The sequence below is a fragment of the Phoenix dactylifera genome, unplaced genomic scaffold, assembly GCF_009389715.1.
Source record: "Phoenix dactylifera cultivar Barhee BC4 unplaced genomic scaffold, palm_55x_up_171113_PBpolish2nd_filt_p 000615F, whole genome shotgun sequence".
NCBI classification, from domain to species: domain Eukaryota; kingdom Viridiplantae; phylum Streptophyta; class Magnoliopsida; order Arecales; family Arecaceae; genus Phoenix; species Phoenix dactylifera.
Genome location: NW_024068010.1, coordinates 9,017 through 25,925, shown reverse-complemented (window position 1 = coordinate 25,925; position 16,909 = coordinate 9,017). Strand labels below are relative to the sequence as shown.

General features: G+C 39.3%; 1 protein-coding gene across 1 annotated transcript; it reads right to left on the bottom strand.

Annotated features, from left to right (window-relative positions):
- Positions 1-10,799: 10,799 nt before the first annotated feature.
- LOC103698755 lies at positions 10,800-16,192 on the bottom strand. The gene is made up of 4 exons (XM_026801697.1): positions 16,117-16,192; positions 15,334-16,046; positions 11,131-11,202; positions 10,800-11,034 (listed from the first exon to the last, which is right to left on the bottom strand). Exons 1-4 carry the CDS (start codon positions 16,175-16,177, stop codon positions 11,032-11,034), a joined length of 849 nt encoding a protein of 282 aa, XP_026657498.1. The 5' UTR covers positions 16,178-16,192; the 3' UTR covers positions 10,800-11,031.
- Between the last annotated feature and the right edge of the window lie 717 nt (positions 16,193-16,909).

Genomic DNA, 16,909 nt, shown 5'->3' with positions numbered 1-16,909 from the left:
GGGATACCTGAGGAAAAGATGGATTGCATGACCTTGCAAGAGGATGAACCGAAGTAAATTGAAGAGACTTCAATAAGCCAAGAGGTAATTGCTAAACATGGGCTTACAAAGGCTTGGAGGTATGCTCATGGTCACCCTAAAGAGTTAATCTTAGATGATCCATCTCAACCTGTTAGAACTAAAGCCTCTCTTAGAAACTTAAATAATCATCTTGCATTTGTTTCACATTTAGAACCTAAAAATATTGAAGAAGCTGAAAATGATGTAAATTGGATAAATGCTATGCAAGAGGAACTAAACCAATTTACAAGAAATAAAGTATGGAACTTAGTTGAAAGACCCTCTGAATACTCAACAATTGGAACCAAATGGGTGTACAAAAATAAACTTGATGAAAATGGAGTTGTGGTTAGAAACAAAGCTAGACTAGTAACAAAGGGCTATAATCAAGAGGAAGGTATAGATTTTGATGAGACATTTGCTCCTGTGGCTAGACTTGAAGCAATTAGACTGTTACTTGCATTTGCATGTTTTAAAGATTTCAAATTATTTCAAATAGATGTAAAAAGTGCTTTCTTGAATGGGTATATTAATGAGGATGTAGAACAACCTCCTGGTTTTGAAAATCATTAATATCTTAACCATGTTTACAAATTAAATAAAGCACTTTATGGTCTAAAACAAGCCCCTAGAGCATAGTATGAAAAATTTAGCAAATTTCTATTAGACCATGAATTTTCTAGAGGGAATGTCGATACAACCTTATTTTTGAAAAAAAAATAAAGATATGTTAGTAGTACAGATTTATGTAGATGATATTATTTTCGGTGCTACTAACAATCATTTTTGTGAAGAATTTGCTGAATTAATGCAGAGTGAATTTGAGATGAGCATGATGGAAGAGTTGAACTACTTCCTCGAACTTCAAATCAAACAATCTAAGGAAGGAATTTTCATCAATCAAGCTAAGTACACCAAGAAAATGCTAAAGAAATTTGATATGGATGGAAACAAGTCAATTGGCACCCCCATGAGCTCATCATGCAAACTAGACAAAGATGAATCAGATAAGTCATTAGATCAAAAGCTGTATAGAGATATGATCAGATCATTGTTATATCTTACAGCAAGTAGACCTGATATCATGTTTAGTGTATGCATGTGTGCTAGATATCAATCTAATCCTAAGGAATCACACCTAATTGCAGTTAAAAGAATCTTTAAGTATTTAATAGGAACAAAAGATATACTATTGTGGTACTCTGAAGAATCAAGCATAGACTTAATAGGGTACACTGATTCTGATTTTGCTGGTTGTAAACTTAATAGAAAAAGCACCAGCGGGTCATGTCAATTCTTAGGAGAAAACTTAATCTCATGGTTTAGCAAGAAACAAAACTCGGTTGCACTATCTACGATGGAGGCCGAATATGTTGCTGCCGGAAGTTGTTGTGCTCAAATTTTATGGATCAAGCAACAACATGAATATTATGGCATTAAACAAAATAAGCTTTCCATAAATTGTGATAATACAAGTGCCATAAATCTAACTAAAAATCCAATTCAGCACTCAAGAACTAAACATATTGAGATAAGACATTACTTCATAAGAGATCATGTGTTAAATGGTGATGTGATGCTTGAATTCATTTTTACTGATGATCAACTTGCTGACATCTTCACAAAACCTTTAAGTGAAGATCGATTTTGTGTTCTTAGAAGAGGTTTAGGAGTAATTGATTCATTTTTTTGATTCTTGTCTCTCATTCATAAATCTTGATCATTAAGTTATGTTTGATATAGTATTCCATGTTTATGATCATCAAATCATTCCTTAAGCTCTAAAGATTACTACTTCTCTCTCCTTTGGCACGGTTCTAACTTAGATTTTGGTGTGTGCCAGAGCTCGAGTCGACTCAGATGATTCTGAGAGTCGACTCGTGAGCGAGTCGACTCGTGGAAGAGTCGACTCGTGGGCGAGTCGACTCGTGAATTTTCCAGAGTCGACTCGAAGTCGGAAATCTGTCTTTTAATCCTAAACGAAATAAGTTTTCTCAATCTTTTTTTTCAGCCGTCACTGTTCCAAAACCCTCGAGTCGTCTCCTCCGATCGTCTCCGCCTTCTCTCTTCACTTCTCCTCCGTTTTTCCTCCCTTTTTACGTCTCTCCGTCCTTGGGTAGGTCAAGATGCCTAGGAAAGCCGTTGTCCCTAACCAGAAGAGACCTCTTGCAGCGAGCGGCGCCAAGAGACAGTCCAAGGCGCGGAATGAACCCGTGAGGTCACCACCTCCGGTTCCCTCTCCGCCTCGGTCGACTTCCTCGCCTTCGTGCGCCGGGAGGGTTTTCTCAACCGGAAGGAAGGTCGATTTTAACTTCCTCTCCCATGAAGGGTTCACTCTAGGGCATCGTCTTAGGGTTCAAGATTTAGAGTACTTTTGTTCCCTTGACCTTCCTACATATCCTGGGTTAGTCCGATAATTCTATGGCATCGTCATACGGGGTAGCGGTGGTATTCAAAGGAGGGTAGCCAACATTCCCATCTGCATCTTGGAGGACCTCATTGCACGAGTCCTCCACCTCTCTCGAAAGGGTATAGCTCCCACTCACCCTACTGATAGGTCTGAGGCCCTTACGACCATTCTAGGGAGAGTACCCCAATCCCCCATTGAGGAGATTTTTGCAAATCAGCTCTCTTCTAAAATGCGCCTCCTACTTAGTATCATCTCTCGCACCCTCTTTTCCAAAACTGGTAGATTTGATTTCATTTCTGAAAAAGATCTAGCCTTAATGTTCAATATCTTACATGACGTTCCTCTCAACTTCCCAAAACTTATTTACAGTTATATTAGTGAACCCCTAGATAAACCTACATTGAGTCTCCCCTACGGTATGCTCTTCACATTGATCTTTAGGGAGTTAGAGATTCCTATCCCTGAAGGGGAACCCTCTCGTTCACTCCGTTATATGGACTATATGAACGAGGGGACTCTCCACCGAATGGGATTCCATAAGGTTGAGGGTACATGGGTTAGGAAATCCTCTACCTCCATACCATCTGACCCCACTGCTCCTCACTCTCCCACTTTTGACCATGACCAGGATATCTCCGCAGATCCTTCCACCTTCCCATCCAGTGCTGGCCCTTCATCCACTGCCGGCCCCTCATCCTCTGCTGGCCCTTCATCCACAGTGCCACCATCTCAGCAGCCTCTAGAGGTCAGGCTTAGTACTGAACAGCTTAGAGCTTTGAGGGACGACATTGTGAGGAAACTCAGAGGTACCACTAGTACACCCTCCACTGACTTGACCCCCTCTACTGTAGCAGTGTCTGTTATGATTGTTGAAGTCAAGGAGCTGTCCAGTATGAGGAGTCTTATTCAGGGTCAGTATATGAGATTCTCCGAAATTCAGGAAGCTACCAAGCAAATGCAAGACTCGATGAGGTCTGAGCTACTGAACCTGAATCAAGGAGCAGAAAGGGTAGCAAACGCAGTAATAGATAAACTTGATACAATCAACAACAGCGTAACCCAACTGACCCAAACTCAAGCTAGGACTACTTCAGAAATTATTGCGCAACTGGAAAATATCTCTGAAGAAGTTCGGTTGCTTCTGGAGTGTCAGCGAAGAAATCTGGGAGCTTCATCTTCTTCTTCTAGACGTCCTTAAACTTGTATTTTGTTTTATTGTCATTTAAAGTTCTTCTGGACTTTCAATTATTGTACTCAAATTTTATAATACTTACAATGAATTGAAAAAGTCTTTTCTAAAAACTTGTGTACATTGTGCTTTCTATGTTATGAGTATTGTGTTATGAGTATTGTGTACATTGACTCTTTGATACTTCACCTTTTTGCTATGATGATAAAAAGGGGGAGAACATATGATATAATTGCAAGTAAATGGAATCACTAAACAAGAAAATTTTTAAGCAAAATGTGATTTGTTCTTAGTGGATTCGATACCTCGAGGTTCATTATTCCTCCATTGGGGCTCCTCAAGGAGTAATCTTCAGAATCTATTCAAAGGATATTCAGAGAATAGTTGAATCATATTAAAGAACAAATCGTCAGATTTTTTCTTTTATAATTAAGAACTTAAGTTCAAATTTACAGCATTAAAAGAAATTTAAGAAAACTTGAACAAAGTTCAAACAAAATTGAATGCATATATTGAGAAAAAGAATCTGAAATTCTAAGAAAGCAAATTAATTAAAAGAATATAAGCCAAACAATTGGTTGTATGATTTGAAGGCTTATATAATTCCAAATGAAAGGGGGAGCTTTAATTTCAAAGTATACTGACTCAAACCTTTCAATTTTGGATACACTAAATGACTAGACATTTGAATTCATTTCAAAACTTTACCTATAAATCATTCTTTGAATGGATAATTCACTTTACAAATACTCAATATTTTGTCATCATCAAAAAGGGAAGATTGTGGAGTAATTGAGTATTCCCTAATTGATTTTGATGAGCACAAAGCATTATGAGTATGTCTTATATTATACTAATGCATTCAATCTAGTGTTTCAGGCAAATCTTTATAAATTTTTGTTTAAGTGCCTCGAGCTTTGGTTCAAAATATTTTGGCTAAGTATTTGACTCAATTTGAACCAAAGTCTGCATCACGAGTCAACTCCGGAACTTTGCGAGTCGACTCCGGGACACTTAAAGTTTCTGGCACAAGCTTGAGTCGACTCCGACTGAGAATAGACAGAAAGACAGAATGATGAATTTTAGACCCTGTTAGTGAGTCGATTCCAAAAGGTTTCGAGTCGACTCCGATGCTTGGCAAGTCGACTCCAGATGGTCCCGAGTCGACTCCAAAGGGTAACAGACAGAAAGACAGAACGATGGATTTTAGACCCTGTTACCAAGTCGACTCCAGAAGGTTGCGAGTCGACTCCGATTCTTGGCGAGTCGACTCCCAGAGGAAAGCAGACTGAAAAGGCAAAGAATCAGCTTTCGGAGATCCTGTGAACGAGTCGACTCCAAGTGTTCCAGAGTCGACCCCCAAGATAGTCGAGTCGACTCCAGTAAGGTCTGAGTCGACTCCAAGATAGAAATGTTCAAAAGACAGAGAATCAATTTTTCGGTCTCTGAGAACGAGTCATCTCCCGAAAATATCAAGTCGCCTCTCAAGTCAGCCAAGTCGACTTCAAGTAAACCCGAGTCGACTCGAGGAAGAAAAATAGAAAGTTGAGCTTCTGGAACCCTATGAACGAGCCGACCCCTAAGTGCCCGAGTCGTCTCCAGCTGTTGGCGAGTCGACTCTAGTTTGGTCCGAGTCGACCCCAGGACGAGGCATACACTTTAATTCAAATCTGGAATAGCGGGCGAGTCGTCTTCAGTAAAGCGCGAGTCGACTCCAGTAACAGCCGAATCGACTCTAGATCGCACGAGTCGACTCCAATCCCAACGGATACATTGTCAGATTGTGCAGACGGATCAGAACGGCTCCAAATCACTCTCTAACGGCTAGTTTTCGAAAGGAATCACTTAAATAGCCAGAGTGAATAGTAGTAGACAACAAGAGAGCTATTCCATCTGAGCATTAAAGTATTTCAACCACCAAGAGCTTCCGTAGAGTGAATTCAAGAAAGAGAAGGCTTCAACTCAAACCAAAAAGTGCTTCCTTCGCATTCAAGGCTCTACTACTGTCCTCCATGCTTCGGCACATTCAAGAGGAGACTCAGAAATCGAGAAGCCCCCACTTCCTCATCTAAAATCTGTTTGAGGGCTTTTAACTCAACTTTGTTTATATTGTCTCACACTTGCTTTTTCAGAAGCTTTCTTGTGAACTATAAACTCTTATTTTGTATACTTGATTCAATCAGGGAATTGAATCAAGGATTGTAAGGTTTGTTGGTGAGCCAAAGATAAAACCAACAGTGTAAGGTTGTGGTTGGTGAATCGGAAAAAACCAACTAGGTTTGATTGTGAACCCGAAAAAATAATCGAGTGGTTCTAGTCGGTGAGCCTGTCAAAATCGACCGAGTTCGTTGTGACCTCATGAAAACAACAAGTTGGGTTGTGAGCTTGTAAAATAATTGGCTGTAATCCTAGAGATTATAGTGAACTCCCAAGTGCGGCTTGGGGAGTGGACGTAGGAGCAAGAGTTGGCTCTGAACTACTATAAATCTCTCTGTGTTTGTATTGCACCTTGTCTCTTTCATTCTCTTCACTCATTGCATCACCTTATTTTTAATTGGTCAATAATTAATTAAAACCCAATTCACCCCCCCCCCCCCTCTTGGGTTGTCTCCTTGAGCAACAGAAATAACTGCAAAAACTAAGAACATATTATGCTCTGAAATATTTCAAAAGTAAATTCAAACCTCCTTGTGGGCAAAGGTTGCAATATGCATTGAATTCACTTAAACTTCATTAATAAGACTAGTAAATATCATACACTAAAAATAAGAAAATTTCATTATCTGTGGACATAGAAAATTCTCATTTTAGTGATGAATCCACTATCTTATTCCAATTAAGACAATAAAATAATTATTTTTCTATGGGCATAATAATTATTTTATTAACCTAATTGCAATATTGGATAGTATTTAATTCCTTAATTTTGTCTCACAACTTTGAATGTGATCCAAAATTACAGTCACAATAATTAAGATGCTGTGGCTACTCCCAAATTATTATGACATTTTCTTTAAAAAACGGTATCAAAATAAGGCTTTAATGGGATAAATACTTTATATGAATTATTATAATTCATTTTAATTTCCCAAATAATAACTTTCTGTTTTTCCAAAGAAACAATAATGTCATGAGATTGATCATCCTTAAATAATCAAGATTCATCATAAGAAAGTATCTAAATTGATTATTTATGTAATAAAATTCATTATAGGGATCAATATATAATTATCAGTGTACTGTTCTGTAATGAAACTTGAGTATAGGGACCAAATAAATATATTTGAGGACCTTTATGTAATAAAACTTTCTTCTAAGGATCACATGTAAGTTTCTGAAGACCTTTTTGTGGAATAACGTACTGTGAGGATCAATTAAATATATTTAAAGATATTTATGTAATCAATTTTCTTCTAGGGATCACATATAAATTTCTCAAGCCCATTTTCTGAAATAACATACTGTCAGGGGTTAACTGTAAAAAACATAATATAGGCCAAATCAAATACAGGTTTTCGGCTGAAACCCAAAAATCCGAAACCTATTAATCCCTTCAATTTTTTTTTATTATTGGCCAAATGGATTCAGGTTTCGGATTTCGGGTCGAAAACCCAGAAACCCGAAACCTCTTAATTCCCTTTTTTTTTTTTTTTTTTTTTTTTTTTTTTTTTTTTTTTTTTTTTATAACTGAATTCAGATTTCAGGTCGGATTCCGAAGCCCGAAACCCGAATCCAAAACTTGATCTTCCTCCTGATCGAAAGGAGGAGAAGGGGCCACGCCCAAACGGTTGCGGTGGCCACCGAAATCTTTTGCACAGCAGCCAGCCGCCTTGTCCTCTCCCTGCCGACCACCGCTTTTCCGGCGATCGAGGGGAGAACTGCTGATAAACGATGGTTCTTTTTCATGGCCGTCGGGAAGAAGCCCTCTCTCTTTTTTTCGGCACAGTGGCGCGGCCAATCGGAGACTCACGGCCGCGCCTAGCCAGTGGCCATTTCGGCCACCAGGGGAGGAGGCCCCGGCGCCTCACCACTGCAAGCCGGCGGCGTGCGTGGCCCTCTCTCCCCTTTTCCCCTCCTCCCGCGTCGGCCATGGCAGCCATGGTGGGTCGCAGCGGCGAGCCGGACGTCGGTGCTGGCTCGCCAGGGCGATAGGCCGCAGTGGGGGCAGCCATGGCTGCCTCTTTTGTTTTTCAAACATGAGCAACAGATTCCGAAAGAAGCATGGGGTGAAAATTTTAGTCCTACATCGGTTTTCCAAGATCCTTGTACATGCTTAAATAACATAGATTCTTTACTTATGCCAAACAGTATGAGCGAGAGGGCAGCTTTGATACCACAATATAGGGTAAACAATGAGCAACGGAATAATAAACAAATATAAAATTTTTACTAATCTCTGTTCATCGCTATTCAAGCACAAAGACGTCACATGAGAGAGAAAAGAGATTCGTCACATGAGAGAGAAAAGAGATTCGGGTTCGGGTTCTGAGTGCCTGAGGTAAGGGATGCACAAACTATTTATAACACGTATTCTTGATCCACGGACTATTCCTAATGCTAGATTAGGAACTCATATTCTTATTTATAAAATTTATCTATTATAGTTTTCATCCATCACGGATCTATGTTTTTATTTGATTGAATTTAATCACCACTTAAACGAGATTGTATTTCTCTTGATGTAAAAAAAACTAATCAAGTGGGCCACATCAAGTCAGGACACGGACACGTCCTAACACTGGTTAAATAGACGTAATACTTTTCAGAGAACTGCAGTAACCTGCTTGCAGTTGGAAATCAAAAGACTGCTGTCTGTTCCATTCGGTGCTTGTGTTGATCAGATGCTGCGAATACTTGCTAAAAGAATCATGTGGATTGTGCGAGACTAATTTAGATTTATTATGGGCTGTTTTATAGGATGTGGGGGCATTAATTTGTTTTAGTAACACATCAAAAATAAATCTAGATTGGGGGAGCAGTGCATCCAAGTTTTTCGGGAAGAAACAGCGTTAAATCGCCATGGCATCAATGCAAGCAATCCTTTGGAAGGAAGAGTACTGATGACAAAAGACAGTTTTCCAGACTTAAGAGGGATGTTTGTGTCAACGTGAAGAAGCTGCTGCTCAAATTGCACAAGCAACCTCTTGTAAAGGAGTCCGGAATGGACCGGAATTGTGCTTTGTTCAGTGGGACCGTGCAGTGCTAAAGTCAAGTCAGGCAGAAAAGCAGAGCAATCAGCGAGTTATCATCAGCTATTCAGCTCTTCTTTTGTGTGAGGATTTCTGTTGCTGAAGTATTCCATTTGGTGAATTATATACCACCTGTTGCAATATTAATCTCATTGCCTTTCACTCTCAACTTTCCTCCCTCAAATTTGAGCCTGCTCCAGAAATGATCATTAGCTGTTTTCCTGAGCCAAATCTGGGTCCTATCCTCAAACTCAGCTAGGGTGAGTTGCTGAAAAATTTGCACTTCAAAACAAAAAAATAAGTCAAAATCTTCCGCATAAAGAAATTTCTTTCCTTCTCATTTGATGTCAAGAATGAAATAAAGATTTAGGCCGCACTGCCTTTTTAGTCCCTGATCATATGCCACAAAGAAATGATGCAAGAACAGCCCCATATGCTGTAGGAATGAAAACAGAACACACCCATGTACTGAAGGAATGAGAACCAATTCTTTCTTATCCGCAGACAGAAACAGGGGATGCCACCTTATCATATACATGGAGGCAGAAAGAATAGCTCGCCGCCCCACTAGTACTCATGCTGATGTGCCTGCACCGAAACGACCGAGGATGGTGAGTGGGAGAGCATAGACACTGCTTCGGCCCACAGCCAGGCGAGGAAGAAGCTGCCGCCTTGTTCACCTCATTGATGGCTGTAAGGAGATGGGACCGCCATCGCAGCTGAAGGGTGTAGCCATGGGGAAGCAGAGGTAGACGAGGATGACACGTATACTGGTGGTGGTGAAAGGAAAGGTGCATAATTGTGAAGGTGAAGGTTATGGGATTAAGGTAGTGGACTGGTGAGGGAAAAAGACTGAAACAATGGGTAGGAAAAGAGCAAAGAGGTTGAGATGAATAAGCAAGCTGTTTGACCGGTTTGCAACTCAGTATGTTTAATCTCTTATAAACTTCTCCCATTTATTTATCCTTTGTTCTCATCTGCCAAAGAGCTAGGAAGATTTTTTTTATTTAACCAAGGGTCAACACCCTCTGAAATCGAACCCCCTCTTCTTAAATAGCAAATGTTTATGCCATCCGAACTAAATTTGGTGATGATTTTTAGATTATTATTATCATCTTCTTTCTGCTGCCCACACACCTTAGGATTATCCCGATGCTCATTGAATTAAAAAAGAAAAGTTTCGGCTGTATGTTAAATTTTTAACTAATAATTATGAAGTCTTAATTCTGACCACTTGCTGACTAAGAATGGCTAATATACAATATTAACTATTAAACAACTATAAACAGTTGATTGAAATAAAATATACTTAAAGATTTGATGGTTTTGTTTGTTATTTTCATCTCTTCCGATGTCGATCTGGTTGCATGATTATGATCAGATGCAGACAGATGCAGCACTTTCAGATTTTTCCATTCTGCGACTCTGGCTAAAGAAGAGAGGGGTCGAACTGCGTGAGGTTAGGGGGGAGCATGTCCTGCAAGGTGAAGAGAGTTGGAGGAAAAGAAGCTACAAATACCTAAGTGTCTGCTTAGAAAAGAAAATGGAGGGAGCCAAAAGACTAAAAAAAGGGGAGGTGGACACTGAGGAACTGACTAAGCATCTGTCTTGTAATGGGAAATCCAGATATTTTTCCTGGATTAATTGCTCTGTTGTCCTCGTTAAACAAAAAAAATTATGCTAAAAGGGGAGGAGGGTACTCAGAAGCTGATCTGGAAAAATGAAATAAGTCAGCTCCAGAATACAGAGAAGATTACAGAACTTCCAAAATGAGTTACAAGACAAAAACGAGAGAGAATAATTAATCAGAATGGATTTCAATACTTGTATTGCTGCAAGAATCACTCCCCCTTTTGCTTCACATCAGCAGAACTAAATATATAAATATTCATGCCCGTATTGGACGTCAGGATGGGAATAAAAGAAACAGAAGAATAACCTCATCCAGGTGTTGATAATAACCATAATAGATAACATAATCACCAGTCAGTTCACAAATCACAACAGGCATATGCATTGTTTATTTAGAACACTTGTGTGCTGTCTCAGTCATATTATATATGTTACAAAGACTGTTCTAATCCACAACAAACAGACGAATGACAAAAAAGTTTTGCCCTGATAAATAAGCAACAACTAAAAAAGCATGACCCAGAAAGGTATTTTACCACAAGCATTAGTCATCACTGAACAAAGAACACAGACAAGAAATCAATCAGAAAGTCTACAGCAGACATCAAAAAGGCACAAATTTATCCATGATCAAAAGTGAAATGACTCACCTCAGGGTAGCAATCCTGACGAATGATTTTCTGAGTTTCTGGATTTACATTTAGTGAGCAAGAAATTTTTCCCTGCAGAAAAAGAAAAGAGAAGAAGATCAAAATTTATTAGAGACCTGATATGCATTGCAGTACAAAATGATCATAACATGTTCTCTAGTTTTAATGCACAAACTATAACCACCTAAGAGAGGATAAAAAGAGGAGCACTTCAAGAATGAGAGCATCACTTGCAGCTCTTCCCTACCTCGCTTGTAAACACATTATCCCTTACAAAAGGGTCAGAAAGGGACAGAAGCATCTTGGGATGATGTCAAGCATCATGTGACACTGAGCAAGAGTTGAGGCATCAGGAAACAAGATATTGAAGATAGTGCACTAGCATGAGTGCGTTGATAAACCAAAATGACCATAGGTGACTTGTCTTTCAACAAATGACTCAGATTATAATTGGCAAAAGACAGTTTTAGACTTTTCTCACACCATCATTGGACCCTAGGATGATGATTTCGGCCGTACATCTCTCATTTGTACCCCTGGTAGCCCTTATATCTATGTCATCTAGCTTCCCTTAATTCCAGCCAAACCCATGACCCACATGAACAGTATATGGAGCATCTGCACACAGCAAGGAGAACAACTGCAAAGAATCTATAGCACCAGAAATTATGGACCCCCAAAATCGAGATTGCTCATATAAAAACTTTTCAACTAATGGCAGTAAGTGAATGCAGCATTTATTATTATAGAGGCTTACTTCAAAAAGGCCATCTTTACAGAAGTGTTAAATCTACTAGAGAATGCTGAAAGGAAAATTGAACAAGAACTAAGAAATGATGGCTCAAGGTATATTGCCGGCATAACTCTCGATACCCTAGCATATATGCTTTGTCCAGGTTCATAAAGAACAGCTCGACATCTTTCCATTAATTGCATAACCGGTAACATAGCCTCATTATTGACCTTCTGAGCATAACGCCATAACAGTTCTTTGAGATTGTCGATGTTCTCATTGATCTATTATATCCAATTAGTCTCAAAACTTGATATTGTGGCTTATACATTTAATTCCACAAATAGGTGTGCTTTTGCACAATTGTACATCACTTCTATTTTTATTTATAACAGTGTGGGTACCATAATATGACATTTTCTTGATTTCAAAAATCAAAATCTCATTATTTAAATACTAAACCAAATCAACTCAACATTTACCCTGAAGTTCCAACCTTGATTGGCATGTCATCTTCATCATGTAGCATAGTTTTCTTTTATTTGTTGATAATCACTTTTCTTTTCTAAACCACAACTGGCACTTGGTCAACATGGTTTGTTACCAGTCAAAATTGGTCGAAATTGCCTTATATTCAAAAGTTCCACAAGTTTCAATCAATTCCAACCAATTCAGTTTACTTTAGATAAGCTTGGCTAATTCCAACCACCTTTTTGTCAACTTTACTCAGAACTGATGTGTATAAAGGTTGAAAGCTCACATGTTTTTTCCCTCCCTTTTTCTGATAATTGATTACATTCATGAGTGACAAACTTGAGCTTTTAAGAAAAAATATTTTCACAAGTCAAAGGGAAAACTGAATTCCCTAATGTTAGTTATACTAATGTTTTAACTGCTACATACTAAGCAAGATCATAGATATCTTGTTTAAATTTCATAAAGTATCTCCAACCAACCAAAGAAGTAGTATATGCATGTATTTATTTATTTATTCATAAAATTAATAAATCTTTTATTATTTCAACATGAATGCATGCATTTGGTCTATGAGATTTTGGATGATGATACATAATAGTTCTCCAATTGTCCAACTTGTCCTAACTTTTCTTGTTTATCCTAGAACCTCTGATAAATAATTATTAATAATGTTTAAGAGTTTATAGCCACTGAATTCATACATGATGCATATAATATACTATAAAATGATATCAATATCTTTTATCAACTTCTTTCCTTTTATCTCTATGGGTTTTTTCTTTTTTTTTTCCAAGTTTTCCTAACAGAACCCCAAAATCTTGAACTTGGTTTTGAAGAAACGGCTAAAGTGATCTCATTTAGCCAAATCAAACCAAAACTGAACCCAAGTTTCTGATGGTTGCTTCTAGTAACTTGTGTTTTCAACAAACTTAATATATAGGTGCCAACTAGTGGAGTTGGTAAAATAATTGGGCTGCAGTGCTCGGTAACCTGTGTTCAAATCCTGCCTTCACCAGGTGAATCAGTGGGGGTAAATCCCTCCACTCTTCTCATCAGCAATAATAATGGTAATGACGACGACGACAATGCTGATATTTTATCTATGTATTCTATGAGTAGTTTGAAGGTATAAACTACAATTGAACTATAAAAGACCAAGAGCAAAACCAACATAACATGCAAGTCTGAAAAACGATGTCAACCTGCCTGAGAATTCTGCCTTTGGGGGGCCTGGCCTGCTCTGGCACATGGCCTCCACCACTAACCGCTAATAGCTAGCACTAACCCTAATTAGGCTGTGTTGTTCTGTGAGAATTTTATATTATCCTAGCATTTTACAAAGAGTAATTGCAAGTTTTCTAGCGCGAACCACATTTCATAGAAGCTTTTCTATCATCAAACTATGCTTTCTCAGCCGCACTTCATGTCCTAACATAGTTCTATTACAACAATGCATCAGAAGATATCAACTTTCCAACTGCATCATCCAAAATCTGATATCAACAAACAGAGAATTATTAACACAATAAAGCACTTTTATGCCAATAGGGTTACCATAGTAAAACTGATGAAACTGTCTTGTACTTCAGCAACGCTAAGCATTTATATTTACTAGTGGTTAACTATTCTTCAATGACTATTACATAGGTTGGGGTAGATGCTGGACATTCATAGTATGCGGCTGGCTCAGAGAGACATGAGACTAAGCACCTTTTGGAGCAAGATTTCCATTGGGCATAAATTGGTAGGCTGAAGTCCTGTGATCTTTTTATGGAAGCTGAAGTTGAAATGAAATTCTGTAGGGACATGGAGATTTATTCAATGTCCAACTAAGGTTCTTAAGCATAGTAACAATTTGCTAAGCATATATTTTACTTGTCCATTTCGTGTTTGGATGGCCGAACATCTGCAGGCTGGCAATAGTGACTAGAACCTTAACTGAGAGGTTGTAGAATCATTTCTAACATTCTGTGACCCATTCATGATGTCAATAATGTCCTTCATACTAATGGAGAAAAAACGAAATTGGAGAACTTATTTTAAACAACCTTAACTAATCTGGAATCTTGTGTTAGTGGTGGAAGGAACAACAATTTGGAAATCCGATGTCATGTTGAATAAAATTCAAAAACTCCCTCCTGTAAAATAATAGATCATGCCTTGATATTAACTACAGGATTCACAATTTCAGAACAGATCACTACTGGAACACTTATTCTGGGTGCAAGTAGAAACACTTTTCGAATCATGTTGAATAGAAAAGAAACAATTCAAGATGATTGAATACGAATTTTAATTAGGAAATCAGAGCACAAGTTTGTAGTGCTGCACATCATTTCGCACTGGTGTGTATAATGCATTAATATTGGGCTGCCATCAATGATGTAGAGGCACCAACTCTTATACCATGCTCCTAGCCTATCATCAGAGTACAAACTGCAGAAATGCTATGATAAGTACAAGCATTTTTTTGTCTGTTGATAGCAAAGTAATTGATGGTGATAAGTTCATGCCTCAAACCTTTAAGCAGAGATCATAAATCAAGACTAATATTCTGCAGGCTGATCGATGGAATATATCCAAATATTACAGATCTAGAGTTTGCAGTCATAAATATTACAAGGCATGCAAATTCTTAAATCCATTCTCCTGAAGTTCCAGGCTATAAGAATGATCAATAAAGATTACTTGTTTCACATTCACAATTTTTAATCTTATACTAGCTGATCAGTAATTATTCATCTTCTTCACATAAAGGAAAAGAAGGCGAGCTAGCTACTTCTTGTAACCACTTTGACAGAGAAGTGCCAAATAAACTCACAACATTCAACTCAAAAAGAAAATTACAGAAAGAAAAGTACTTTTTTTGTAACAGAACACTAACAATTAATTCAATACAGCTGAAACAAACAAATTAGTAATTAAGAGCATGGATGAATGGAGAGGAAGAAAAGGATTTTTTCTTTTTTTGCGCGTGGGTGTGTGTGTCAAACCTGAACAGGGAATTCAAAGAAGAAGAGACGCAGCTTGCCCTGGACCTCGGTGATCGCATCCAGCGGTAGGAAACCCCTGGCGATATCCTCGATCAGATAGAAGGCATCATTGAGGACCTCGATCCCGTCAAGCTGGAGCTCGGCGTCGACATACGACACCCCCCTTGCCCTCACGTGCCCGCCGTCAGAGGTCGCGTTCCCAAGCCGCCGGCCGCGGTAGCCGATGGAGACTGCGAGGGAGCGGTAGTCCAGGGCGAAGAAGTCCTGGTTCCGGACCCGGATCCGGAGACCGAGGGAGACATCGATGGCGGCGCGGGGTGGCGGGGAGACGCGGAGGCGGTCGAGGCGGAGGCGGGCGACCTGGATGTCGGGGTCGGAGGGCCAGATGAAGAAGATGGCGGATGCGATGAGGATGGCGGAGATGAAGAGGGAGGAGGCGGAGAAGAAGGATCTGAAGCAGCGGCAGCGGCAGGGGCCCCGGCGGCGCCGGCGGACGGGGTAGGCCGGGAGGAGGACGTAGGCGGGGGGTTCGTGGTAGGGGTCTTCAAGCTGGGAGACGGGGATGCCGTAGCACGGAGGCGGAGGCGGTGGAGGGAGGAGCGGCGCCGCCGGGTCTCCGGTTTTCGCCATCGTTCCGTCCGTCCGCTGGGTCTTCCCGGCGCTCCGAAATCCCAAATAACCCTTCTTTTGGAAGTTTTTATTGTTCCTGTTTCCTATTTGGATGGATAAATAATAAAAAGTTGATCAAGGATTCCGATCGTTTATCTCTTAGCTAAGACTTACCATCCAAGTCCAACGATCCTAGGTTAAATATGGATGGTAGGCAGGATGAGGAAACAAGCATTGGAAACACTCCTCAGATATGATTACTTCGCAAGAGCTGCGGTAGATGGTAAAATAGTAGGACAGATGGATGTTTTGCAGGCCTTCGCCGAGAAAAGGAAACGATCTTATCACTCGGGGAAACGAAATCGCAAAATGTATCACCATACACGTTATACTCTAGTTCTATTATATAATGCAAATTTTTTGATATGACTGTGCATAAGGTGTCTAACCATCAACCACTTATTTTTCATCAGCCTGCCGCTCCAAAGCACATGATTCTCCATGCTGGCTGATCGATTCTTTCAATTTTGAAAATAAACCACGCAATAGCACGTATCCTGTAGGATAGGGATTACGGGTGTCGGTCCACAGGGACTGAAGAATAAGTTATTTTTCTTTTAAAAATAAATCAAAAAGAAGGATTTGCTAACTTGATTTAACTAAATTAAACTATGAGTACGGATTGAAATTTATCAGAGTAAATAGATCTAGGGTTTGGAATCCACCACATAGCATTGCATCAAGGATTGTGTTCTTAATTTTTGTCTTTTGGAGAGGCATGCAATTTTGGCTACAAGCCTTTTAAAATAAAAGCATAAAGAGTGTTAAGAAGATCCATCTTCGGTGTAGCATGAAGTGTCTACCTAAGTATGCTAATCTAGGATGCAGCACACTTCATCTTCCTAGGCATGGATCATCTTAGACTACTTTAGCAAACATGATTAGTAACTAGCATGCTCGAAATTTA